A 20,533-nucleotide genomic window follows, 5' to 3' on the forward strand; every position below is an offset into this window, starting at 1 on the left:
GAGAGCGCAAGAGGGGAGGACTCCTGCCTCATACTGAGAAAGCAGGACGATCAGCGAGTTATCTTAAATGCCTATACACAAATGCAAGAAGCCTGAGAAACAAGCAGGGAGAACTGGAAGTCCTGGCACAGTCAAAGAATTATGATGTGATTGGAATAACAGAGACTTGGTGGGGTAACACACATGACTGGAGCACTGTCATGGATGGATATAAACTGTTCAGGAAGGACAGGCAGGGCAGAAAAGGTGGGGGAATTGCACTGTATGTAAGAGAGCAGTATGACTGCTCAGAGCTCCAGTATGAAACTGCAGAAAAACCCGAGAGTCTCTGGATTAAATTTAGAAGTGTGAGCAACAAGGGTGTTGTCATGGTGGGAGTCTGCTGTTGACCACCAGACCAGGGGGATGAGGTGGCCGAGGCTTTCTTCAGGCAATCAACAGAAGTTACTAGATCACAGGCCCTGGTTCTCATGGGAGACTTCAATCACCCTGATATCCGCTGGGAGAGCAATACAGCCGTGCACAGACAATCCAGGAAGTTTTTGGAAAGTGTAGGGGACAATTTCCTGGTGCAAGTGCTGGAGGAACCAATACGGGCCGTGCTCCTCTTGACCTGCTGCTCACAAATGGAAGAATTGGTAGGGGAAGTAGAAGTGGGTGGCATCCTGGGCAGCGGTGACCATGAGATGGTCAAGTTCAGGATCCTGACAAAAGGAAGAAAGGAGAGCAGCAGAATACGGACCCTGGACTTCAGAAAAGCAGACTTTGACTCCCTCAGGGAACTGATGGGCAGGATCCCTTGGGAGGCTAATATGAGGGGGAAAGGAGTCCAGGAGAGCTGGCTGTATTTTAAAGAAGCCTTATTGAAGGCGCAGGAACAAACCATCCTGATGTGCAGAAAGAATAGCAAATATGGCAGGTGACGATCTTGGCTTAACAGAGAAATTTTGGTGAGCTTAAACACAAAAAGGAAGCTTAAAAGAAGTGGAAACTCGGACAGATGACTAGGGAGGTGTATAAAAATATTGCTCAAGCATACAGGGGTATAATCAGGAAGTCCAAAGCACAACTGGAGTTGCAGCTAGCAAGGGATGTGAAGGGTAACAAGAAGGATTTCTACAGGTATGTTAGCAACAAGAAGGTCAGGGAAAGTGTAGGACCCTTACTGAATGGGGGAGGCAACCTAGTGACAGACGATGTGGAAAAAGCTGAAGTACTCAATGCTTTTTTTTGCTTCGGTCTTCACAGACAAGCTCAGCTCCCAGACTGTTGCATTGGGCAGTACAGTATGGGAAGGAGGCAAGCAGCCCTCAGTGGTGAAAGAACAGGTTAAGGACTATTTAGAAAAGCTGGATGTGCACAAGTCCATGGGTCCAGATGTAATGCATCCAAGGGTGCTGAGAGAGTTGGCTGATGTGATTGCAGAGCCATTGACCATTATCTTTGAAAATTTGTGGCATTTGTGGGAGGTCCCAGATGATTGGAAAAAGGCAACTATAGTGCCCATATTTAAAAAAGAGAAGAAAGAGAACCCGGGGAAATACAGACCTTACTTCAGTCCCTGGCAAAATCATGGAGCAGGTCCTCCATTTTGAAGCACTTGGAGGAGAGGAAGGTGATAAGGAACAGTCAACATGGATTCACCAAGGGCAAGTCATGCCTGACCAACCTGATTGCCTTCTATGATGAGATAACTGGCTCTGTGGATATGGGGAAAGTGGTGGATGTGATATATCTTGACTTTAGCAGAGCTTTTGATACGGTCTCCCACAGTATTCTTCCCAGCAAGTGAAAGAAGTATGGATTGGATTAATGGACTATAAGGTGGACAGAAAGCTGGCTAAATCGTTGGGCTCAACAGGTAGTGATCAATGGCTCCATATCTAGTTGGCAGCCTGTATCAAACGGAGTGCCCCAGGGGTCGGTCCTGGGGCCGGTTTTGTTCAATATCTTCATTAATGATTTGGAGTATGGTGTGGACTGCACCCTCAGCAAGTTTGCAGATGACACTAAACTGGGAGGAGTGGTAGATATGCTGGAGGGTAGGGATAGGATACAGAGGGACGTAGATAAATTGGAGGATTGGGCCAAAAGAAATCTGATGAGAGTCAACAAGGACAAGTGCAGAGTCCTGCACTTAGGATGGAAGAATCCCATGCATTGCTACAGGCTGGGGACTGACTGGCTAAGCGGCAGTTCTGCAGAAAAGGACCTGGGGATTACAGTGGACGAGAAGCTGGATATGAGTCAACAGTGTTGCCAAGAAGGCTAACGGCATATTTGGCTGCATTAGTAAGAGCATTGCCAGCAGATCGAGGGAAGTGATTATTCCCCTCTATTCGGCACTGGTGAGGCCATATCTGGAGTATTGTGTCCAGTTTTGGTCCCCCCACTACAGAAAGGATGTGGACAAATTGGAAAGAGTCCAGAAATGATTAGGGGGCTGGGGCACATGACTTAGGAGGAGAGGCTGTGGGAACTGAGCTTGTTTAGTCTGCAGAAGAGAAGAGTGAGGGGGGGATTTGATAGTAGCCTTCAACTACCTGAAGGGGGGTTCCAAAGAGGATGGAGCTAGGCTGTTCTCAGTGGAGGCAGATGACAGAACAAGAAGCAATGGTCTCATTGCTTAAGGCCCGGCTTGAAAAAGCCCTGGCTGGGATGATTTAGTTGGTGTTGGTCCTGCTTTGAGCAGGGGGTTGGACTAGATACCTCCTGAGGTCTCTTCCAACCCTAATCTTCTATGATGCTGAGGTTGGTTCCCACAAAGGGATAAGGTCTGAGTTGCCTATAAGTCTTGAGAATTGATTTAGCTAGCTCTTCCTAAATCCCTGTATTATGCAGCCCCTTCTCACCCCAATGTAGTCCGCTGCCAACCCCTTCAGATAACATTGAGTTGAAAGTAGAGAGCCAGTCTCAGGCTATGCAAGGCAGCAACTATGTGGTTCATTTGCTGAGATCCCAAATCACTGATTGTGCCTGGCTTTAGGTCTGCATTTGCTTTTGAATCCTTATTGTTTAATTATTGTAATTGTTCCATTAGATTTACCATTGTGAGACTTGGGCTCTTTCACAATGTTGTTATAACTTTATATTTGTTATAGCTGGAGCTGTTGTAACCCCTATAATTAAGGGTCCTGAAGTGTCACCCCTCTAACCCCCTGATTTCTATGGCTTCCAGCTTTCGGGCTAGAATTGCTCTTGTCCTCTGTCTGCATGAGGGTGGGTGATTTTTTTTTGTATGAAGTTGAGTAAACACCAGTTCATCAATTCTTGAGAAAGAGAAAAGTTAAAAAAGAAAGTGCACTTTGGCCATTAGAAAAATGTATTTGCCACAACCAGGACTACATCCTTTATGTCAAACATAAACCATCTGTCTAGGCAGTTTTTCAGTACAGTCACTATAGTAATTAAGCACTTCCTAAGAGTAGAAAAGTGGTTTGAGCATTGGCCTGCTAAACCCAGGGTTGTGAGTTCAATCCTTGAGGGGGCCAATTAGGGATCTGGGACAAAATCAGTACTTGGTCCTGCTAGTGAAGGCAGGGGGCTGGACTCGATGACCTTTCAAGGTCCCTTCCAGGCCTATGAGATAGGATATCTCCATTACTTAATTTATTTAACTACAACCATGATATAGCCCTTCTTCCTGGCTGATGAGAGACCAAGAGTTAGGTGTGGGGGGTTGCATTTTAAATATAGAAGGGGATGAGTGAGAAAGCTTAGGCAAAGAGGAAGGTTTGCAATTAGCTCTTATGTCATCAATGTCCATGGTCATTGTTATTTTACCTGGCAGTGAGTTCTTTGGTCCAGCTGTGGTGAAAATTCTGTCTGCCACAGCCAGAAGCCTCCACAAGTGGTCACAGTTTTATTATTGCACTGCAAGGTAGCTCTTAGGGAAGGTTCCAATCATGCAAGGAGAGAGGGTGTCTTTCAGATAAGTAGGGCCAATTCCATTCAGGGCTTTGAAAATCAGGACTGAGAACTTTAATTGGACATGGTGTTTGAGATGAGGCCCATGCACATAGCAGTGTGATGTGTTCCTGCTATGTGTTGCTGCATATTACATCCTGTCCTACACAGCATGTTATCATATTTAAATGATATTCTTACAGGCCATTAAAAACTGACTGAAAATAAAAATGTATTGAAATATACTCAGGCTCAGGAGCCTTGAACCTCATCCATATACGTGGTTATTGCTCTGTATTAAACAAGTCTTTCCTCAGAATGGTGAGATAAATTCCAGTTACCTTTCCAGCTACCTCTGAGATTGAGGTAAACTGGTCAGGATTACTTGGGGCCCTGTTTGTGTGATACCCAACAAGTAGGGTACTTATGCAGGAGTCAGATTCAAACCCCCTGTTCTAAAGCAAGAAACTGAACCTAGATCCTTTCACTACTAAAGGACCTTAACCACTAGACTACTGCATATTCTATAGGTATAGTGCCTCAATCTCTCCTGCTGGAGCTGTTTCACTTTGTGTAAATAACTGAACATTTAGTTGACCAAGGACATGAACCTGATTCTCCCACATCTCCCATGAGTGCCCTAACCACCAGAATATCGAATTAATCTCTCACTTTCTTTCTCTCTCCCAATGAATATGTAATTATTGCTTCAACAGGAGAGATTGAGAGAAACTCAGTCCAGCATATACAATTGTAAGTGGGGGTTGGTCGCGCTATTGTGGGGAACTTTCCTGGCTTATGCACTACCCTGGTGGAATCGGCTAGCAAAAGGATCTGAGTCCTTGCTCCAACTCCCTTTACCTAGAGGCCTGCCTGAACTCAAGGACTCCTCTTCCACTCTTGTGTGTGGCAGAGTCCTCGTAATCCCAACAAGGCTGGACCCAGGATTCCTGGGGGTCTTAACCCCCAGTTTTGTTGTGGCTACTTAGGACAGGGGTGAGGGTGTCCCTACTCCGTGTACTCTCTCTGCACCAGATGCTTCCCTGACCCACTGATCATTATATATAGTTCAGACCAAATACAATTTATTAAACAACAGCTGTAAAAAAGAAGGAAAAAATGGGAAAGGTTAAAGGAAACAAGTAACCCTGCTGTATGGGCCTGGGGACACCACAAACAGCTGTCTCTGGGATGTAAGAAAAATTCAGGCTGCTCCTCACACATCCCAGATTTCCCTTCCATGCCCTGGCTGTGCTGTGGTGATACCAGGGGTAGGACACCTGCCCTGGTAGTGTCCACATGCCCTCAGCCTAGAGTCTAGGGGGCAGGACCCTTCTCCCCAGTATCAGCCCCCTGTCTGGGTCATGTCCCTCCTCCGAGTCCAACTTTCAAGGTCCTCTTGTCTGGTGACGTCTCCCAGCACTGGGCCCTCTGCCCACGGTCCCCCCTTGCTCTCCCTAGTTGCTCACCACATTCTGCTGTAGTGTTACTTGAGGCATGGCCGCATCACTATCCAGGCTCTGGTCCTGCAACTCAGCCCTGGCTCACTGTTGGCGTGGCTGGTCTGCATTGCTCCATTGCTCCAGCTCCTGCTCCCCCTACTCTGGCTCAGTGCTTCTAGCCCATCTCTGGTCCCCTTGGCTCCAGCTCAGCTATACATCCTCTGGCTCTGTACTGCTGCTGCTCTGCTGCCAGCTCAGCTTGGGCTGCTACTTTCCCCTTAGCTCTGCCCTACTCTGGCAAAGGCAGCTGCTGCTCACATGGAGGACGGGCCCCGAGGCTCCTGACTCCCTCATTGGCCAGCCTGCCCTGTCAATTGGGCTGACCTGGAACACTGGCCTCTCCCTATTGGCCCTGGGGACTATCAGTCTCATTTCTCATTGGCCCTTCCCTTTTTTTTTTTTAAAGAACTGAGAGAGGGTCAACCAAACCCCCCACTAAGTTTCAGTAAGGGGCCAACAGCCCCCTTTCACAATGGCACTGTGGTGAGGGCCCTCAGTTGGGTGGTAGAAGTCTAGCCTCAAGTCCCTGCTCCAAACCAGGTGTTTGAACTGGGGTGTCACAAACACCAGGAGAGTGTTCTGACTACTGGGTATCTGTGCTTTCTAATGACATAATGCTGCCTTGGCACAGGTGCCTAACTCTAGAAGAGTGTTTATAGCTGAGACTCCTCAGCAGAGATAGGTGCCTAAATACCTCTGTGAATCTGGGCTCTAAACCCCACCCCTTTGCTCCACATTTTGCTGCTGGCTAGCTTAGCTGGCTGTATGCTCAGCTTACTGGTGGCTGAGGATCTCATTCTTAGGTGCCAAACTCTTCCCAGGCATTATATGGGGGGCCTGCATAGGAGTTAGGTGTTTGCAACACGTAACTCCTTTTCGAGATCTAGCCCCTAAGTGCTTTTGAAAAATTTACCCACTGTTCTTTTGATTCAGAAGGCTACCAAAGCACCTTACAAACTTTTACATATATATATATATGTTACTTCATCGCTACTGAAATGCAGTTGTCTCTGAAATGCAGAAAAAACATCTTTTTAACAGCGTGCAGCAACTTTGCACAACATTTTTCAGCAGGAATTAGAATTAATTTATATCAAGTGGAAATTACAGGGGGGATGTCAAAGAACCAAATTAATTACCCAAATTGGCATTTCTATCTAGCCATTCTCAGGTATTAACTGTAGTATTTAGGCATTGTTTTGGCCAAGACATCAGTTTTAACATCTATTCTTTGCAAAAGTGCCATGGGATTTTTAATAACTGCAAGTGGTCAGCACAGCAGGTTTTACGTCTTATCTGAAAGCTGGCTCCCCCAGTGCCTAAAGCCCACTACTGCCTTGGGGGAATATTGCTTCAATACTGAGTGCTGGGGCAAAAGGACTTTGGTGTCACAACATTCATCATTGCAATGCCTAACTTTTAGATGCCTTGCCACCCAATGGAGTCCACAGCCCCGAGTTAAGTGCCCAGGCTCCCTGTACAATGCATGTGGAGAGATAGGTGCCTAAGAATGGGATCTGAGCCAGGAGCTCCCTAAACTAGCCAATAGGAAATGCTGAGGAGAGGGGTCTGGCCTAAGCCCCACCACCCCAAAGGAGTTAGGCACCTAAATCCAGGTTAGAGGGAGGCACTCTCTCCGTTCGGGATTCACAGCTGTGAACCCTCTCCTGGAGTTAGGTCTCTAACCCCTTTCTCACAAGGATGAGGAAGTGGTGCCCCTCTTATGACTTTTAGCCCAGTGACAGAGCACTGAGCCAGATGTGGGAGACCCAAGTATAGGCTGCCCTTTCTGAGACCCTCTTCCACTTCTCCAAGGACTCCCCTTTTAAGTGGCAGGCTCTGGCCTCTGTTTCTCTCTGGAGTAGGATCCTCCAATCCAGCCACTCTCTGACTGGGTCTCTGGGTTACACCTCCCAGGACACCAACTGTGTTATCCAGCAAGTCCGACTGAGCATGGACCCTGCCAGACTTCTCCTCTGGGGGTCTGTGCTCAGTGACACAGAAGCAGCTTCTCCAGAACAAAGGATGCCTTATTTTGCCCAAATGGTACATGGAGCTTCGAGAAGTTGATTTAAAAATAACAAAGAGACCTATACACATATTGTCTTACCTATGCTTGGCATGCCCCTCAAGCCCCTACATAGATATGACTTTGTCCCCTATTCTTATTGGGCACCAAGTTACAGCTTGCTTGCTGCAGACCCTGACTCACAGTCAATCTCTGTGTCAGCTTCCAGCAGGCTGACTTGCTGTCTCTCTATCAGACTCCAGCAGAGCTGAGCTGACCACTTGCCCCCTCCCTATCTGCCAGCGGCACCTTTTAAACCAATCCAGGGCTTTTGATCTTTTAGGGTCTCAGCCTGGACAAACCAAACCCTGGTAACTTTTCTGGCACCTGGAAGTATCATCTCCCAGTAATAGCCACAATATTCTCTAAGCTCTGTTGTTGATTTACCTTTACTGGGCTCTTTAACAACCCCCCTTCTGAGCTACCTATGCATCCAGATGAGGTAATACCACACTTATTTACAAAGAATAATTCAATTAGTGCCTAGTTTGCCAACCAGGCTCAGTTCCTCCTTCTGCCTGATGTGGAGCAAGGACATGAATGTAGGTTTTACCCCTTCTGGAAGAATGCCCTAACCACCAGGTGTGGGGTATTCTGTTGGAGCTCTTACCCTGTATATAAACAATTACATAGGCACTGAGGCAGGGCGACTGTACCGTGAATCTCCCAGATGATTTCCCTAATCACTGGGCAGTAGAGTCATTCTCCCTCTGTTGATCTTGTCCAATCAGGGGCGGCTCCAGGCACCAGCGAAGGAAGCATTCTGTCCATTCTTGGGGCGGGGGGCGGCACAGTCTGGGAGAGCTTTTTTTTTCGCTTGGGGTGGCAAAAATGGTAGAGACGGCCCTGTGTCCAATGTATAATTATTTTTACCCAGTGGAACAGCTTCCTCAGGAGAGACTGAGAGCGCCCCCCTGTAGAATTCCATGTAGCCCAGTAGTTAGGGCACTTTCCCAAGAATGGGGGACACCCAAGTGCAAATACCTTCCCCCCATGTGGCAGAGAGGGGGAATTGAATATGAGTCTCCCAAATCCTGGGTGAATGCAGTAATCACTGATCTAAAGGTCATAAGGATGGCGCCACCTCCTCCTCTGGTGGCCATTTTATGTGATTAAGTGGGCTCTGAGAACTCCGACCAAATTGGGCCCCTCAGGAAAGATAGGTGCGGGAACACCTAGATAGGTGCGGGAACATTGGGGCTTAGGCACGAGATAAGTATGAAGGTGCCTAGACTGTGCATGCTTCCTGGTAGGGTTTTATGGACCTACGGATTTTAGGTGCCTACAGAGTTAGGAGGCAGCTGAGTGGGGGTTTGAGGATCTCAGTGGCACCTAAATGTTGGACTTATGTGACAAATAAGCACCTCGCCCAAAACGTTTCCTACTTCACCACCAACTCCATTTCCTGCAGTACCCTGGCTTTTCATTGAAGGTCTGAGCAGGACCAACCCTGCTTAGTTTGGTGCTACCTCGGCCTAATGAAATTTGGCTGAAGTCATTCTTCTGGAAACTGGCAGGTTTTATAGTCGTATAAAGTGATGTACTTAATTTAGCAGTTTTGTACCAATGAACATGAATCATAATTTAAGCAGCCAGGCTTAAAAGTGCCATGTCTCTGTGGCACTGGTTGAGCTTTTCTGACATGCCACTCACAAGACACAAAATCTCTGCCCGATATTACCCATTTGCCTCCAGTATTTTTAAATGAATGTGTACCTCTTCTGATTGCGAAGGTTTGGAACAGATGTCAGTGTCTGAGTTGGCCGAGCTGCTGGATCACGTGGAGGGTGCCATCCGTGACTACTCAGAAGAGCTGGTGCAGCAGCTGGCTCGTCGAGATGAGCTGGAGTTCGAGAAAGAGGTGAAGAACTCCTTCATCACAGTGCTGATTGAGGTCCAGAACAAGCAAAAAGAGCACAGAGAGCTGATGAAAAGGAGGAGGAAAGAGAAAGGACTGAGTCTGCAGAGCAGCCGAATAGAAAGGGGCCCCCAAATGCCTCTCAAGGTATGTGAGAAATCCCCATATGCAGTGAGACATTGCAAAGAGTAGATAGGGGTGATCATAGCCATTCTGGAGAGCAGGGGAAGCTATCTCTTTAAAGAGAGAGGTATGAAATGGGCGCTCATAATAATCGGAAGCAATCTTCAGATTATTTAATTTAGATAAATGTATCAATTTAAAGTAAAAGCAGCCTTCCCCCTAGAAGAATGGAGTCTGGAACAGCAAGCAACTCAGCCTTAATAGTCCCTATTAAAATCATTTCCACACTGCTGGTTTCCATGCATGAGAACTTTTCACACTTTCACAGAGACTCTACTGATTTATATTTACAGGTAACCAAAGCTACTTAGTCAGAATAACTGCAGCTAAAAAAATACGCTGATCTCAAAGAAATCATGAGAATTCACACCCAGTGTTCTCCAAATGTCTAAAAACTTGCATTAATACCACTGCTTCTCAGGCCTGGTCTACACTACAAAGTTAAGTTGACATAAGTCACCTTTCGTTGATTTGTTTGTGCATGTGTCTACACTCAAATTTGTGTCCCGCCGACATAAACACCCAGCAAAACCACCCCCCCAAACAGAAATGAGTCATTGTTGACGGACTGTGATCAATGCAGTGTGTGTGTAGACACTGTGTGACCTATGTCAGCTGTAACAGACCTCCAGCAGCTGTCCCACAATGCCCAACACTGACCACTCTGGTCACAATTGTAAACTCCACGGCCCAGGGGTCACAGAGACTGGAAGCCCCCTCCCGCCCTTAAAAACACCCTGTGTATTTCTGAAAGACTGATTGCCCAGCTTGGCAAGCACACCTAGCAGCTCTCCCTTGTTGTGTGCAGCTGCCCAACCAACCATTCCGGCTACACGCTCCAGACGTACTCCTGCCTGCAGTAGACAGGAGGTATTGAATCAACTGGGCCTGTGGGGAGAAGCACAGCTAAGGAGTAGTCGTAGAAACATGGACATCTATGAACAGTTTGCACAGGGGATGTGGGCAAAAGGGGTGTAACAGAGATCAGCAGCCGTGCCATGTGGAAATTAAGGAATTGAGGGGGCCATACCACAACACTCAATTTGGTGCTGAGCCACAGACCTGCCACTTTTATGACAAGCTGCATGCCATACTTGCCAGAGACTCCACCAGCACCCAGCAGCCCACTGCAGATACCTCGGTGGAGCCCAACACACAGAACCCTGCTGTGAACAGCAACGAGGAGGAGAAAGGACACATGATGGGAGGGTCCAGCTACGCTGCAATCCAGGACCTGTTTAAGACTCCACCGCAGTCTAGCTGGTCTCACCAGCCAAGCACGGATGAGCCCGATCCAGGGGAAGGAAACTCGGGTAAGTGTGTGCATGCATTTTCCCTTACACTGTTTAAACGTAAAGATGGGCCTGGGCCATCCTAAGTTACCAAAGACATATGTATCAACTTTTCATTGTCTTATACATATGAGAAGAAGTGGCAGTACAGGTAGAGTTGATATCTGCTCATTCCCAGTGCGGGGTGTGCAAAGCAATTTATTGATGCACATAGGAATGTCCCTTCTGTCCTCCTGAGAGATTTCGATGACACTTTCATGGACATACTCTGCAGTCCTCTCCCACAGGTTTCTAGGGAGGGCTGCCTTCTTTCTTCCTTCATGGTAGGACATTTTCCCACACTACTCTGCAATAAGTTCAGCTGACACCATTGCAGTAAACTAGTGGCATATTGGCCCAGGTGGCTTCAGGACGCCAACAGCAGCTGTGTTCTCTGTGCCTTTGTTACCCTCAGGAGTGTGATTTCAGTAAAAATCACCCCAGCCTGTAGAAAACAGTGCCAATTTTCAGTGCCAATGCCCTATACTTATACCCATAAAAACAGACACCAAATTGTTTCAGCAACTGAAAATGTTAATGCCCCCCCCCCCCATGTGACCACTCATAGATGATACTCACTATGGCTGGGATGGAGAGCTGTGCTATGCAGAGGCGCTCCACAGCTGAAGACATGAAGCATGTCTTATTAACGTTTCTTATGGGAATGAGGGAAGGCAATTGCTGTTGTGACTGTAAATACAATGATACATGTCTGTTTTATCTATAGCTGGTGCTGTTGAGGGCTTGAGGGGTACCCTCTTCATACTCACGGAACACCTGACTCTGATGTGAAGGAGAAAGAAGAGGAGATCCTACAAGCCAGTGCTGAACTGGAACGCAGACAAAGGGCCTGGCTGGCCAATGGCAGAAGGCATGGAGAGGGATAGAAAGAACATGGGGAAACGGAGAAAGACCCAAGAATCTCATCAGGAAAAGGAGAGGGAGATGCACCAGGACATAATGGGGCTTCTCAGGTAGCAAACACATATGCTGCAAACTCTAGTTGACCTAAAGGTCCAACAATCATGGATTTGCCACCCTTTGCAGTCCCTGGAGACGTCCATAGTGGCATCTTCCTACACCCCGCAACAATCCACTTGGCACCATGGGTCACATACGTACCCCACCACTCCACGCTAGCAGACAGTAAGGACAACTGCAACTTCACATACAGCATTGACCTACAAGAGGCACGGCTGCTGTATGTGTAGCTAAAATGGACTGCATTTGTGCACTGAAATGACACCTAGCAGCTGCCTTTCTAAATCTTTGCTGCCTTTTTGAATTTAAAGTTCTGTTCAGTTAATTTATGTTTGAAATTTGTATTGTGTTGTCCTGTTTTAGCTGCACATTTTTTCACTGCTTTCACCAGTCAATAAAATTCTATTTTTGAAGACAAATTCATCTTTACAGGTTCGTCACACCTATTGCAGAATGTATAGAAGTACTCAAAGCATCCAGTACTTGTAGTTGCGAAAGAATGTCCCTTTTTGCAGCTTTCTGAATGGTCCTGTGTTCTTAAAGTTGACAGCATCATGCACCTTCCCTGACCAGCTCACGCTAATATTGGTGAAGCATCCCTGGAGATCCACCAAGTCTTGCATAACCATAGAAAAGTAGCCCTTTCTGTTGATGTATGCTATAAGGAAGGTGGTCTGGTGCCAAAACAGGGATATGTGTGCTGTCTATTGCTCCACCACAGTTCAGGAACCGCACTGTTGCAAATCAGTCCACTAGGTTCTGCGCATTGCTGAGGCTCTGTCTACACTACACAGCTTTTAGCGACATGACTGTGTCCCCAAAGCTGTGCCGCTAAAAGTCATGCAGTGTAGCTGCTGTTTGTCGGCTCTCCTGCCGACAAAAAACTTCTACCCCCCAGTGAGTGGCATTCGCATTGTCGGCAGGAGAGCGCTCCTGCCGACAAGGCGCTGTTCACACTGGCACTTGCCACAGCAAAACTTTTGTCTTTCGGGGCAGGGGGTTTAACACCTGTAAAAGACAAACGTTTTGGCATTCAATGGCCAGTGTAGACATGGCCTGAGAGTTGCAGTCCTACATAGCAGGACATGATTAATGGCCCTACCCAACTGCATGACAGCTCCCCCCACTGTGGATTTTCCAACTCCAGAATGATTTCCCTCTGACAGTTAGCAATCCGGCATTGCAAGCTTCTAGAGCAGAGGTGGGCAAACTACGGCCCGTGGACTACATCTGGCCCATGGGACCATCCTGCCCAGGCCTTGAGTTCCCAGCCAGGGAGGCTAGCCCTCAGCCCCTCCCCTGATGTCCCCTCTCCCGCGCAGCCTCAGCTTGCCGTGCTGCCAGCGCTCTGTACGGCGCTGTGGCTGGCTCCAGCCAGGCGGTGGGGCTGAGAGCTCCTCCTGCTCTGAGCGGCATGGTAAGGGGGTGGGGAGCGGGGGGGTTGGATAAAGGTCAGGAGGTCCCGGGGGCAGGCAGGGGACAGGGAGCAGGGGGCAGAGGTTATGGGGGGGTGGTCAGGGGATGAGGAAAAGGGGGCACTTAGATAGGCGTGGGAGTCCTGGGGGGGCCTGTCAGGGGGTGGGGGTGTGGATAGGAGTTGGGGCAGTCAGGGGACAGGGAGAAAGGGGGGGTTAGAAAGGGGGAGGGGTCCCGGGCGGCGGTTAGGGGCAGGGGGTGGTCAGGGGACAAGGAGTGGGGGTATTGGATGGGTTGGGGATTCTGAGGGGGGCAGTCAGGGAGTGGGAAGTGGGAGGGGACGGATAGGGGGCGGGGTTCAGGCTGTTCGGGGAGGCACAACCTTCCCTACCTGGCCCTCCATACAGTTTTGCAACCCCGATGTAGCTCTCGGGCCAAAAAGTTTGCCCATCCCTGTTCAAGAGTGTGATCACCACTTGCTTCTCAACTGTCAACACAGTTCTCATTCTGGTGTCTATGTGCTGGAGGTCTGCGGCGAGCTCAGGCACAGATCCTGGAATGTGGCTTTTTGCATCTGAAAGTTCTGACTGTTCATCATCCCAAACCTGCATTATGAGGTGACACCACGAGTTAGTGCTTGTTTCTCAGGCCCAGAAGTATTGCTCCACTGTGTGAAGCTGCTCTGTGAATGCCACTAAGAACCTTGAATTGTTTTTCGCTGTGTCCTTTCGCAATCTGTCCTTGAAGAAATCATCATGCCCTCCACTGTTGTAGTGTTTCCTGATAACACTGGAGAATCATGTGTCCTGTATTTGCAACACTCATGAGAATAGTTCAGAGCTGTGTCGGGTCCATGCTTCTGTCAAAGATGGTGGACACTGAACAGTGCTATGCAGGCTTGTGGGATCTTAACAAAGGTGTAAAAATCATGGGAAAGAGATAGCATTATGCAATGGAAAAAGTTGCATGATGGGAGCTTGACCCCAATTTCCCAGAGTTACCTGTGTAACTCATTTTACCCCACAACACAGTGCAAAAACTTCCCAGAAGGCATTGTGCTGGATGGTGGCATGTGGCTGTCACATTGTGGGGTGCAATCCAGACCAGCTTGGTTGTCAGCACCTGCTTTATAATCCTCAGTGCCTTGTAAAATGCTCTGCTGCTGTAGCTTCCAGGCAGCATACAAACATGCACTGAGTGTCTGTGTGTGATAAGCCTCTCTGGACCAACAACTCTGACTCCAGCAGCCTGCTTCTTGCACCACAGCAACACTCTGGCCTCCACCAGCCTTGGTTTCACCTGGCAAGATGACCCCAACATCACTCACTCTGGATTTTCCCCCAAACCATGTGATCTGCAATGTCCAGCCCTTTGCTGGACCATTCAGAGGGATAATATGGTTCGTTTGCTCCTCTAAAGAGACAAACTGCATAGCTTACCACTTTAACTGGAGTTAATAATCACTTCAGTTCAAACGGCACTGGATTGATTTAGATTAAAAGTAAAACAAAAGGAAATAGGATTTCACGTGAGATCAAGTATAAAGACTAGACTTATAAATGGTACAAGCAAATCAAACTGAAAAACGCTTTCTAGATATTAAGATTTAAGAATGCTACAGTCCTGGTTCAAGATAAGATTCTTCCCAAACCACTTCCCAGCAAGGTGGAAGGATATTCCTCCCCCTTTGTCAGGATTTTCTATAAAAGTCCCAAAAAATAAAAAAATAAAATTAATGGAGATATCCTAGCTCACAGAGCTGGAAGGGACCTTGAAAGGTCATTGAGTCCAGGCCCCTGCCTTCACTAGCAGGACCAAGTACTGATTTTTCCCTAGATCCCTAAGTGGTCCCCTCAAGGATTGAACTCACAATCCTGCATTTAGCAGGCCAATGCTCAAACCACTGAGCTATCCCTCCCCCAAATTCTCTATCCCTTTGTCTTCTTAGGTGAATGATAACTTGGGGTTCTTTGTACCTGTCTTTTATAATCCAGTGAACCCTTGAAATGGATTCTTCTGAAGGTTACCCCCAAAGTAAAGTTCATTCAAGCTTTGCAGAAGGTGGCATGGAGTCTGCTGATGAAGGAGATTCCATGCTGGCTTCTTCCCACATCGGTGTTTGCTAAAGTGCAAATCAATGTCCACTTGACATGTGATTGCCAATTGATTCTGTGACACCTGGCTGGAGGCGTTGGTCTGTGCTTTTTCTGAGAGAAACTTGTTTATCCAAGTCCCCAGACTTGTCTGGTAAACACAGTTTAGTTCCACATTCCTTCATATTGGTATGGTCCATTTGGGCATTTACCATACATACACCGTGCAAGAATATTAATAATCAGTGTGTTATTGCTTTATATTGATATTTTACATGCTATCTTTTGACAGATTATGGCATTAGTGAATTGGGGTACACTGAACAGGCCAGATGATCTGAAACTCACTAACAGATACCAGTGACCCCTGGCCCTCTTGCACTGGGATGCTGTTAGGGTCACACTGGCATACTAGGGTACCTACTGATGGTGCACTGCCCTTTGCATGGATATAAATAGTCCTAGAGAGCATGCAACGTGCCAGTGCAGGCAGCCAAGTATATACAAGCACAAGCAATATGCTAAGTGTGGTAGCTGCACACTGACATAACTTGCATCAACCAAAGTTTGTCGTGCAGACAATGCTCAGTCCTTTTTTGAACTCTGCTAGTCTTTTGACGTCAGTGATATCTTGTGGCAATGTATTCCACAGGTTAATTGTGCATTGTGTAAAAATATATTTCATAGATTCCAAAGCCAGAAGGGACCATTGTGATTATCTAATCTAACACAGACAGACTAGTTATCATCTGGTATAACACAGGCTGTAGGACTTGCCCAAAATAATTCCTAGAGCAGCTTTTAGAAAAACATCCAGATTTGATTTAAAAGTTGTTCATAGTGGAAAACCTAGTATGCCTCTTGGTAAATTGTTCCAGTGGTTAATAATCCTCACTGTTAAAAAATGTACATGTTATTTCCAGTTTGAATTTGTCTAGCTTCAGCTTCCAACCTTTGGATTGTGTTTCCTTTTACAAGTTTTAAATTTGTCACCTTTAAGATTCATTCTTGGGTCCCATTGTTCTTGCATCATGGGAAATAGAAGTGCCCAATCTGCCTTCCTTGGACCATTCATAGATTTGTAAAGCTTTATTGTATCCCCTCTTACTCATCTCTTCTCTAAAGCAAACAGGGCTGGAATCACAGAAGAAGTTAGGCATTGTAATGCTGAGCATCACAGCACCTAACTTTTAGGTGACTCCAAAATCACTGTGATTCACAAAGCCTGAGTTGGCAGCCTCGGCTTCTATACTATACAAAGAATTGGAAGAGATTATGCAGTAATTCACAAAGGTCAGCATCCTTGATGGCTTCCCACCTAAGCTAGCCGATGGGAGATGCTGATCAGAGGAGTGTGTGCTCATGGAGATAAGCACCTAAGTTGAGGCTAATCTAGGTGTCTATCTGTGCTCGCGATTCTCAGCTATGAAACCACCTGGAGTTAGGTGCCTATGCCATTTTAGCAAGCGGAGGACGAGGTGGTGCTGCCCACTTTATAACTTAGAGCTAGGGTGACCAGAGCACAGGGATGAAATATCAGGATGCTGGGGGGGGGCGGAGCAACAACAACAAAAAATGGCGGCGGAGCAACAACCAAAAAAAGCAGTTTCGCAGGGGCCGGGGGCATTAGCAGGCCCCAGCCCCGCCACCGGATCGCACACAGCATCCCGGCCGCGCGCGGTGCCTTCCCCGCGGAGCCTTCTGCCCCCTGGCCCACCCTGGGCACATGCGGCGCGTCCCGCCACCGGCAGGGAGCCCCACGCCTCTCCCGCTCGGCTGCGCTCCAGCGGCTACTTCCTGGCGGGGCAAGCTGCTAGAGCGCAGCCGAGCGGAAGAGGCACGGGGCTCCCTGGCAGCAGTGGGGAAGTTTATCGGTTTGGGGGACCCCGGCCGGCCTCTCGCCCCTGTCCGCTGGCTGCCCCGCCTGGGACAAGTCTCACCCCCACAGCCCCTCTCTGCCGCGTGTCTCCGGCGGGCGGCCCATGCCCCCGGGCCACGCCGCCCACCCGGGCCCTGCCCGCTCCGCGCTGCCCCCAGACCCACCGCGCTGCCCCGTGGGCTGCAGGGCTGGAGCAGCCTCCGCGCTGCACTGCAGCGCTCCTGGCCCCGGCCCCCGGCTCCTCCCCAGGCCCGGCTCGGGATCCAATGGGGCAGTGAGGGGGCAGGGCTGGGGGCAGGGATTTGGGGAGGGATCCAATGGGGAAAGGAGGGGGTGGAGTCGGGGCGGGGGGGCGAGAGCGGAGGGCAAAATTGTTTGTTTGTCCGGTCAGGACGCGGGACAAACAAGCAAATATCGGGACAGTCCCAATAAAATCGGGACGTCTGGTCACCCTACTTAGAGCCCAGGGGCTGGAGCACTCAGCTGGGATGTGGGAGATGCAGGTTCAATTGCCTGTGTGTGTCTACAAAGTTGTTCTCACCCTCTATCCCTTTCTCTCTCTGGCCCAGGGGATCACATCTTCTTAGGAAGGACATTGAAAAACCGATAAACATAAAAAGAAGGGAAGGTAAAATGACACATTAGTTGGATGATGAGACACAAGGAGTTGATGGATGGTGCTAAAGCCACAATGTTCTAACCTAGCCACTTCTCAGACTATGCTGCAAAGAACAGCATTCTGTTACTGAGAAGAAAAAAACTGATCTTTTAGTGAGGGCATTCATTAGAAATGATAAAATGTTAAAATGTTGTAAACACTGCATGCCACACTAAGCAGTACCTCTGCCTGCTCTTCTAGCACTGCGTAAATCAGATGTTTTCTCTTCTATGCAGCGATTCAGTATGGAAGGAATCTCTAATATCTTGCAGACTGGTATTCGGCAGACATTTGGGAACTCAGCAACTGATAAACAGGTGTGTGTAAAGTCCTCTGCATAGATCAGATACTCACAGGAGTGGATGCATGTCATTTCTTCTGATAAACAAAAACATTTCTACTATTTAATTTGAAGAAGAAAGCTAGGTTTAGAACAGAGTCGGCTGATATTAAACCAATTGATTTACAAATATTTTTGCAAATAAAAGTGCTGAGTTTGGTTTGTGATGACTTTTGGGCTCATGGTTTCCATTTTTCATGAGTATTCAGGCACTGCTGGGTATTTTAGAAATTGTGTGCAAATCCTAAATTTTTCAGACAATTTAGTATGAAGGACTGCTCGTCTGAAAAGTCATGTCAGAAAATTTGTGATTCATTATTCACTAGGCTCTAGTCATTCTTCTTTTTAAAAAGTTTCACTCATCCAAACAGGAAGCAGAAACAATACTGTGTGATTTAGATGACCAACCACATAAAACAAAGGGCAAATAGTTGAAATGAACAGTTTGCGATTAGTCAATAGTCTGAAAATAATTCATCCGCTGGATTTGGTGAATGCTTATGAATAATGACCTTTTTAAAGAAGGATTCAGTAACCAAAAATGGAGCTACATCATGGCCAATATTATCTGTATGGGGTAATTCAAACTGCTCTGTCTGGAATTCTGAAAGAAATCAGAGTGTGAGGAAAAGACATTTGGAATAAAGAAACTGCACACTGCTCATCTGAGGTCTCACTCCTGTTTGCTGTGCTCCTTGGCTCAGCCCTTCATTTCAACATTAGAAGATTTGCATTGCTTTCCTGTCTCTCTGCAGTGCTTAGTGAACTGACTCAGACTATGTCCTCCATTATGAGCACGTTTTAGTTCTGAAATAATCTAAACCATCAAAAACTATAGTGGTTCTTATTTCCTAAATCCTCTGTGATCTCTTCAAGAGCTCCTTATGCTATGGCATTACAATATGTCTCCTTCCAGCCTCCAGAGAAGTTATCCAGAAAATTAGTACACCTTTAGGCTGGTTTAAGTCTTCTGTGGCTCTCTTGTGGGGCCCCAGGAGCCTCCAGGCTGGTGTTAGGGGTTGAAGATCTCTGGTAGCATATGTTGTATGGATCTGTGCTGCCTGGGGAGGGTTTCACAAGGGTTAGATCCAGTGAAAGGACACAAGACCTCCATGCAGATGGCCCTAGTCAAGCTGGTGGTCCATATGGTACCCAATGTATCCACCACATTTCAGGGTGTGCTTATTGGCATCTACCCTGGAGTGCCAGATCCCGTTCCCTCCAATGACATGCTATGGGGTACTTTCTGAATAAGAATCCTTGTGGAGGTTTCTTCATAAAACATTCCCTCCTGCCACTTTTCACATTGGAGGAGACAATTTTTCCCAGAGTTTGACCCAAAATGAGGTGTGATTCCACATGAGTCCTGCTCATTCACTGTGCACCATTCACCCTGCATATGGAAAGAGGCAGGAGTGAGGCAGAAATAATAGTGCATGATCATGTGATTAATGACCGTGTCATAAAGATGCATGCACACTAGGGGGCAGGGTTAAGATTATGGCCTTTCCTAACTTGTGAGTACTTCACTCAGTAACAATGACTGGGTTTTTACCATTGTTTTTCTAAATTAATTCCCTAGATGGTTAAAAGAAAAATTACTTAAAAATAAATTCCATAATGTGGAACTATTTGTTAAACAAAAGGGGCCTGCTATGTAGGATGAAATTAACTCAAACAGTGTAAAGCCTGAGCGTCTGGACCATCCCAGTCCTCTCTTGATGTAAATCAACAAAATAAGAGTTAGATTGTGAATTTACCATAGTTGTTGATTAGCCTGGCTCGCTGTTGTTACGGCTGCTAAATTACTTTACAGTCCTTGTGCTGAAGGTGATGCAATACTATTCTACAACCCAAAATGTTTTGTTCAACATCTTCATTAATGATCTGGATGATGGGATGGATTGCACCCTCAGCAAGTTCGCGGATGGCACTAAGCTGGGAGGAGAGATAGATATGCTGGAGAGTAGGGATAGGGTCCAGAGTGACCTAGACAAATTGGAGGATTGGGCCAAAAGAAATCTGATGAGGTTCAACAAGGACAAGTGCAGAGTCCTGCACTTAGGATGGAAGAATCCCATGCACTGCTACAGGCTGTGGACTGACTGACTAAGCGGCAGTTCTGCAGAAAAGGACGCGGGGATTACAGTGGATGAGAGCTGGATATGTGTCAACAGTGTGCCCTTGTTGCCAAGAAGGCTAACAGCATATTGGGCTGTATTAGTCGGAGCGTTGCGACCAGACCGAGGGAAGTGATTATTTCCCTCTGTTCGGCACTGGTGAGGCCACACCTGGATTATTGCATCCAATTTTGGGCC

The 20,533-nt window shown here is 47.4% G+C and overlaps 1 protein-coding gene across 3 annotated transcripts in view; it reads left to right on the forward strand.

Moving 5' to 3' along the window:
* Nucleotides 1-20,533, forward strand: part of FEZ1 (fasciculation and elongation protein zeta 1) — a 121,514-nt gene that overhangs the window by 79,226 nt on the left and 21,755 nt on the right. For all 3 annotated transcript variants that reach the window (XM_026657953.2, XM_026657955.2, XM_026657954.2), the window contains 2 exons: nucleotides 9,210-9,481; nucleotides 18,112-18,192. In XM_026657953.2, the coding sequence (XP_026513738.1) occupies nucleotides 9,210-9,481; nucleotides 18,112-18,192 (353 nt within the window). The remainder of the gene's footprint in view (nucleotides 1-9,209; nucleotides 9,482-18,111; nucleotides 18,193-20,533) is intronic.

The sequence above is a fragment of the Terrapene carolina genome, unplaced genomic scaffold (genome assembly GCF_002925995.2).
Source record: "Terrapene carolina triunguis isolate 2854851 unplaced genomic scaffold, T_m_triunguis-2.0 Scaffold374, whole genome shotgun sequence".
NCBI lineage: Eukaryota > Metazoa > Chordata > Testudines > Emydidae > Terrapene > Terrapene triunguis.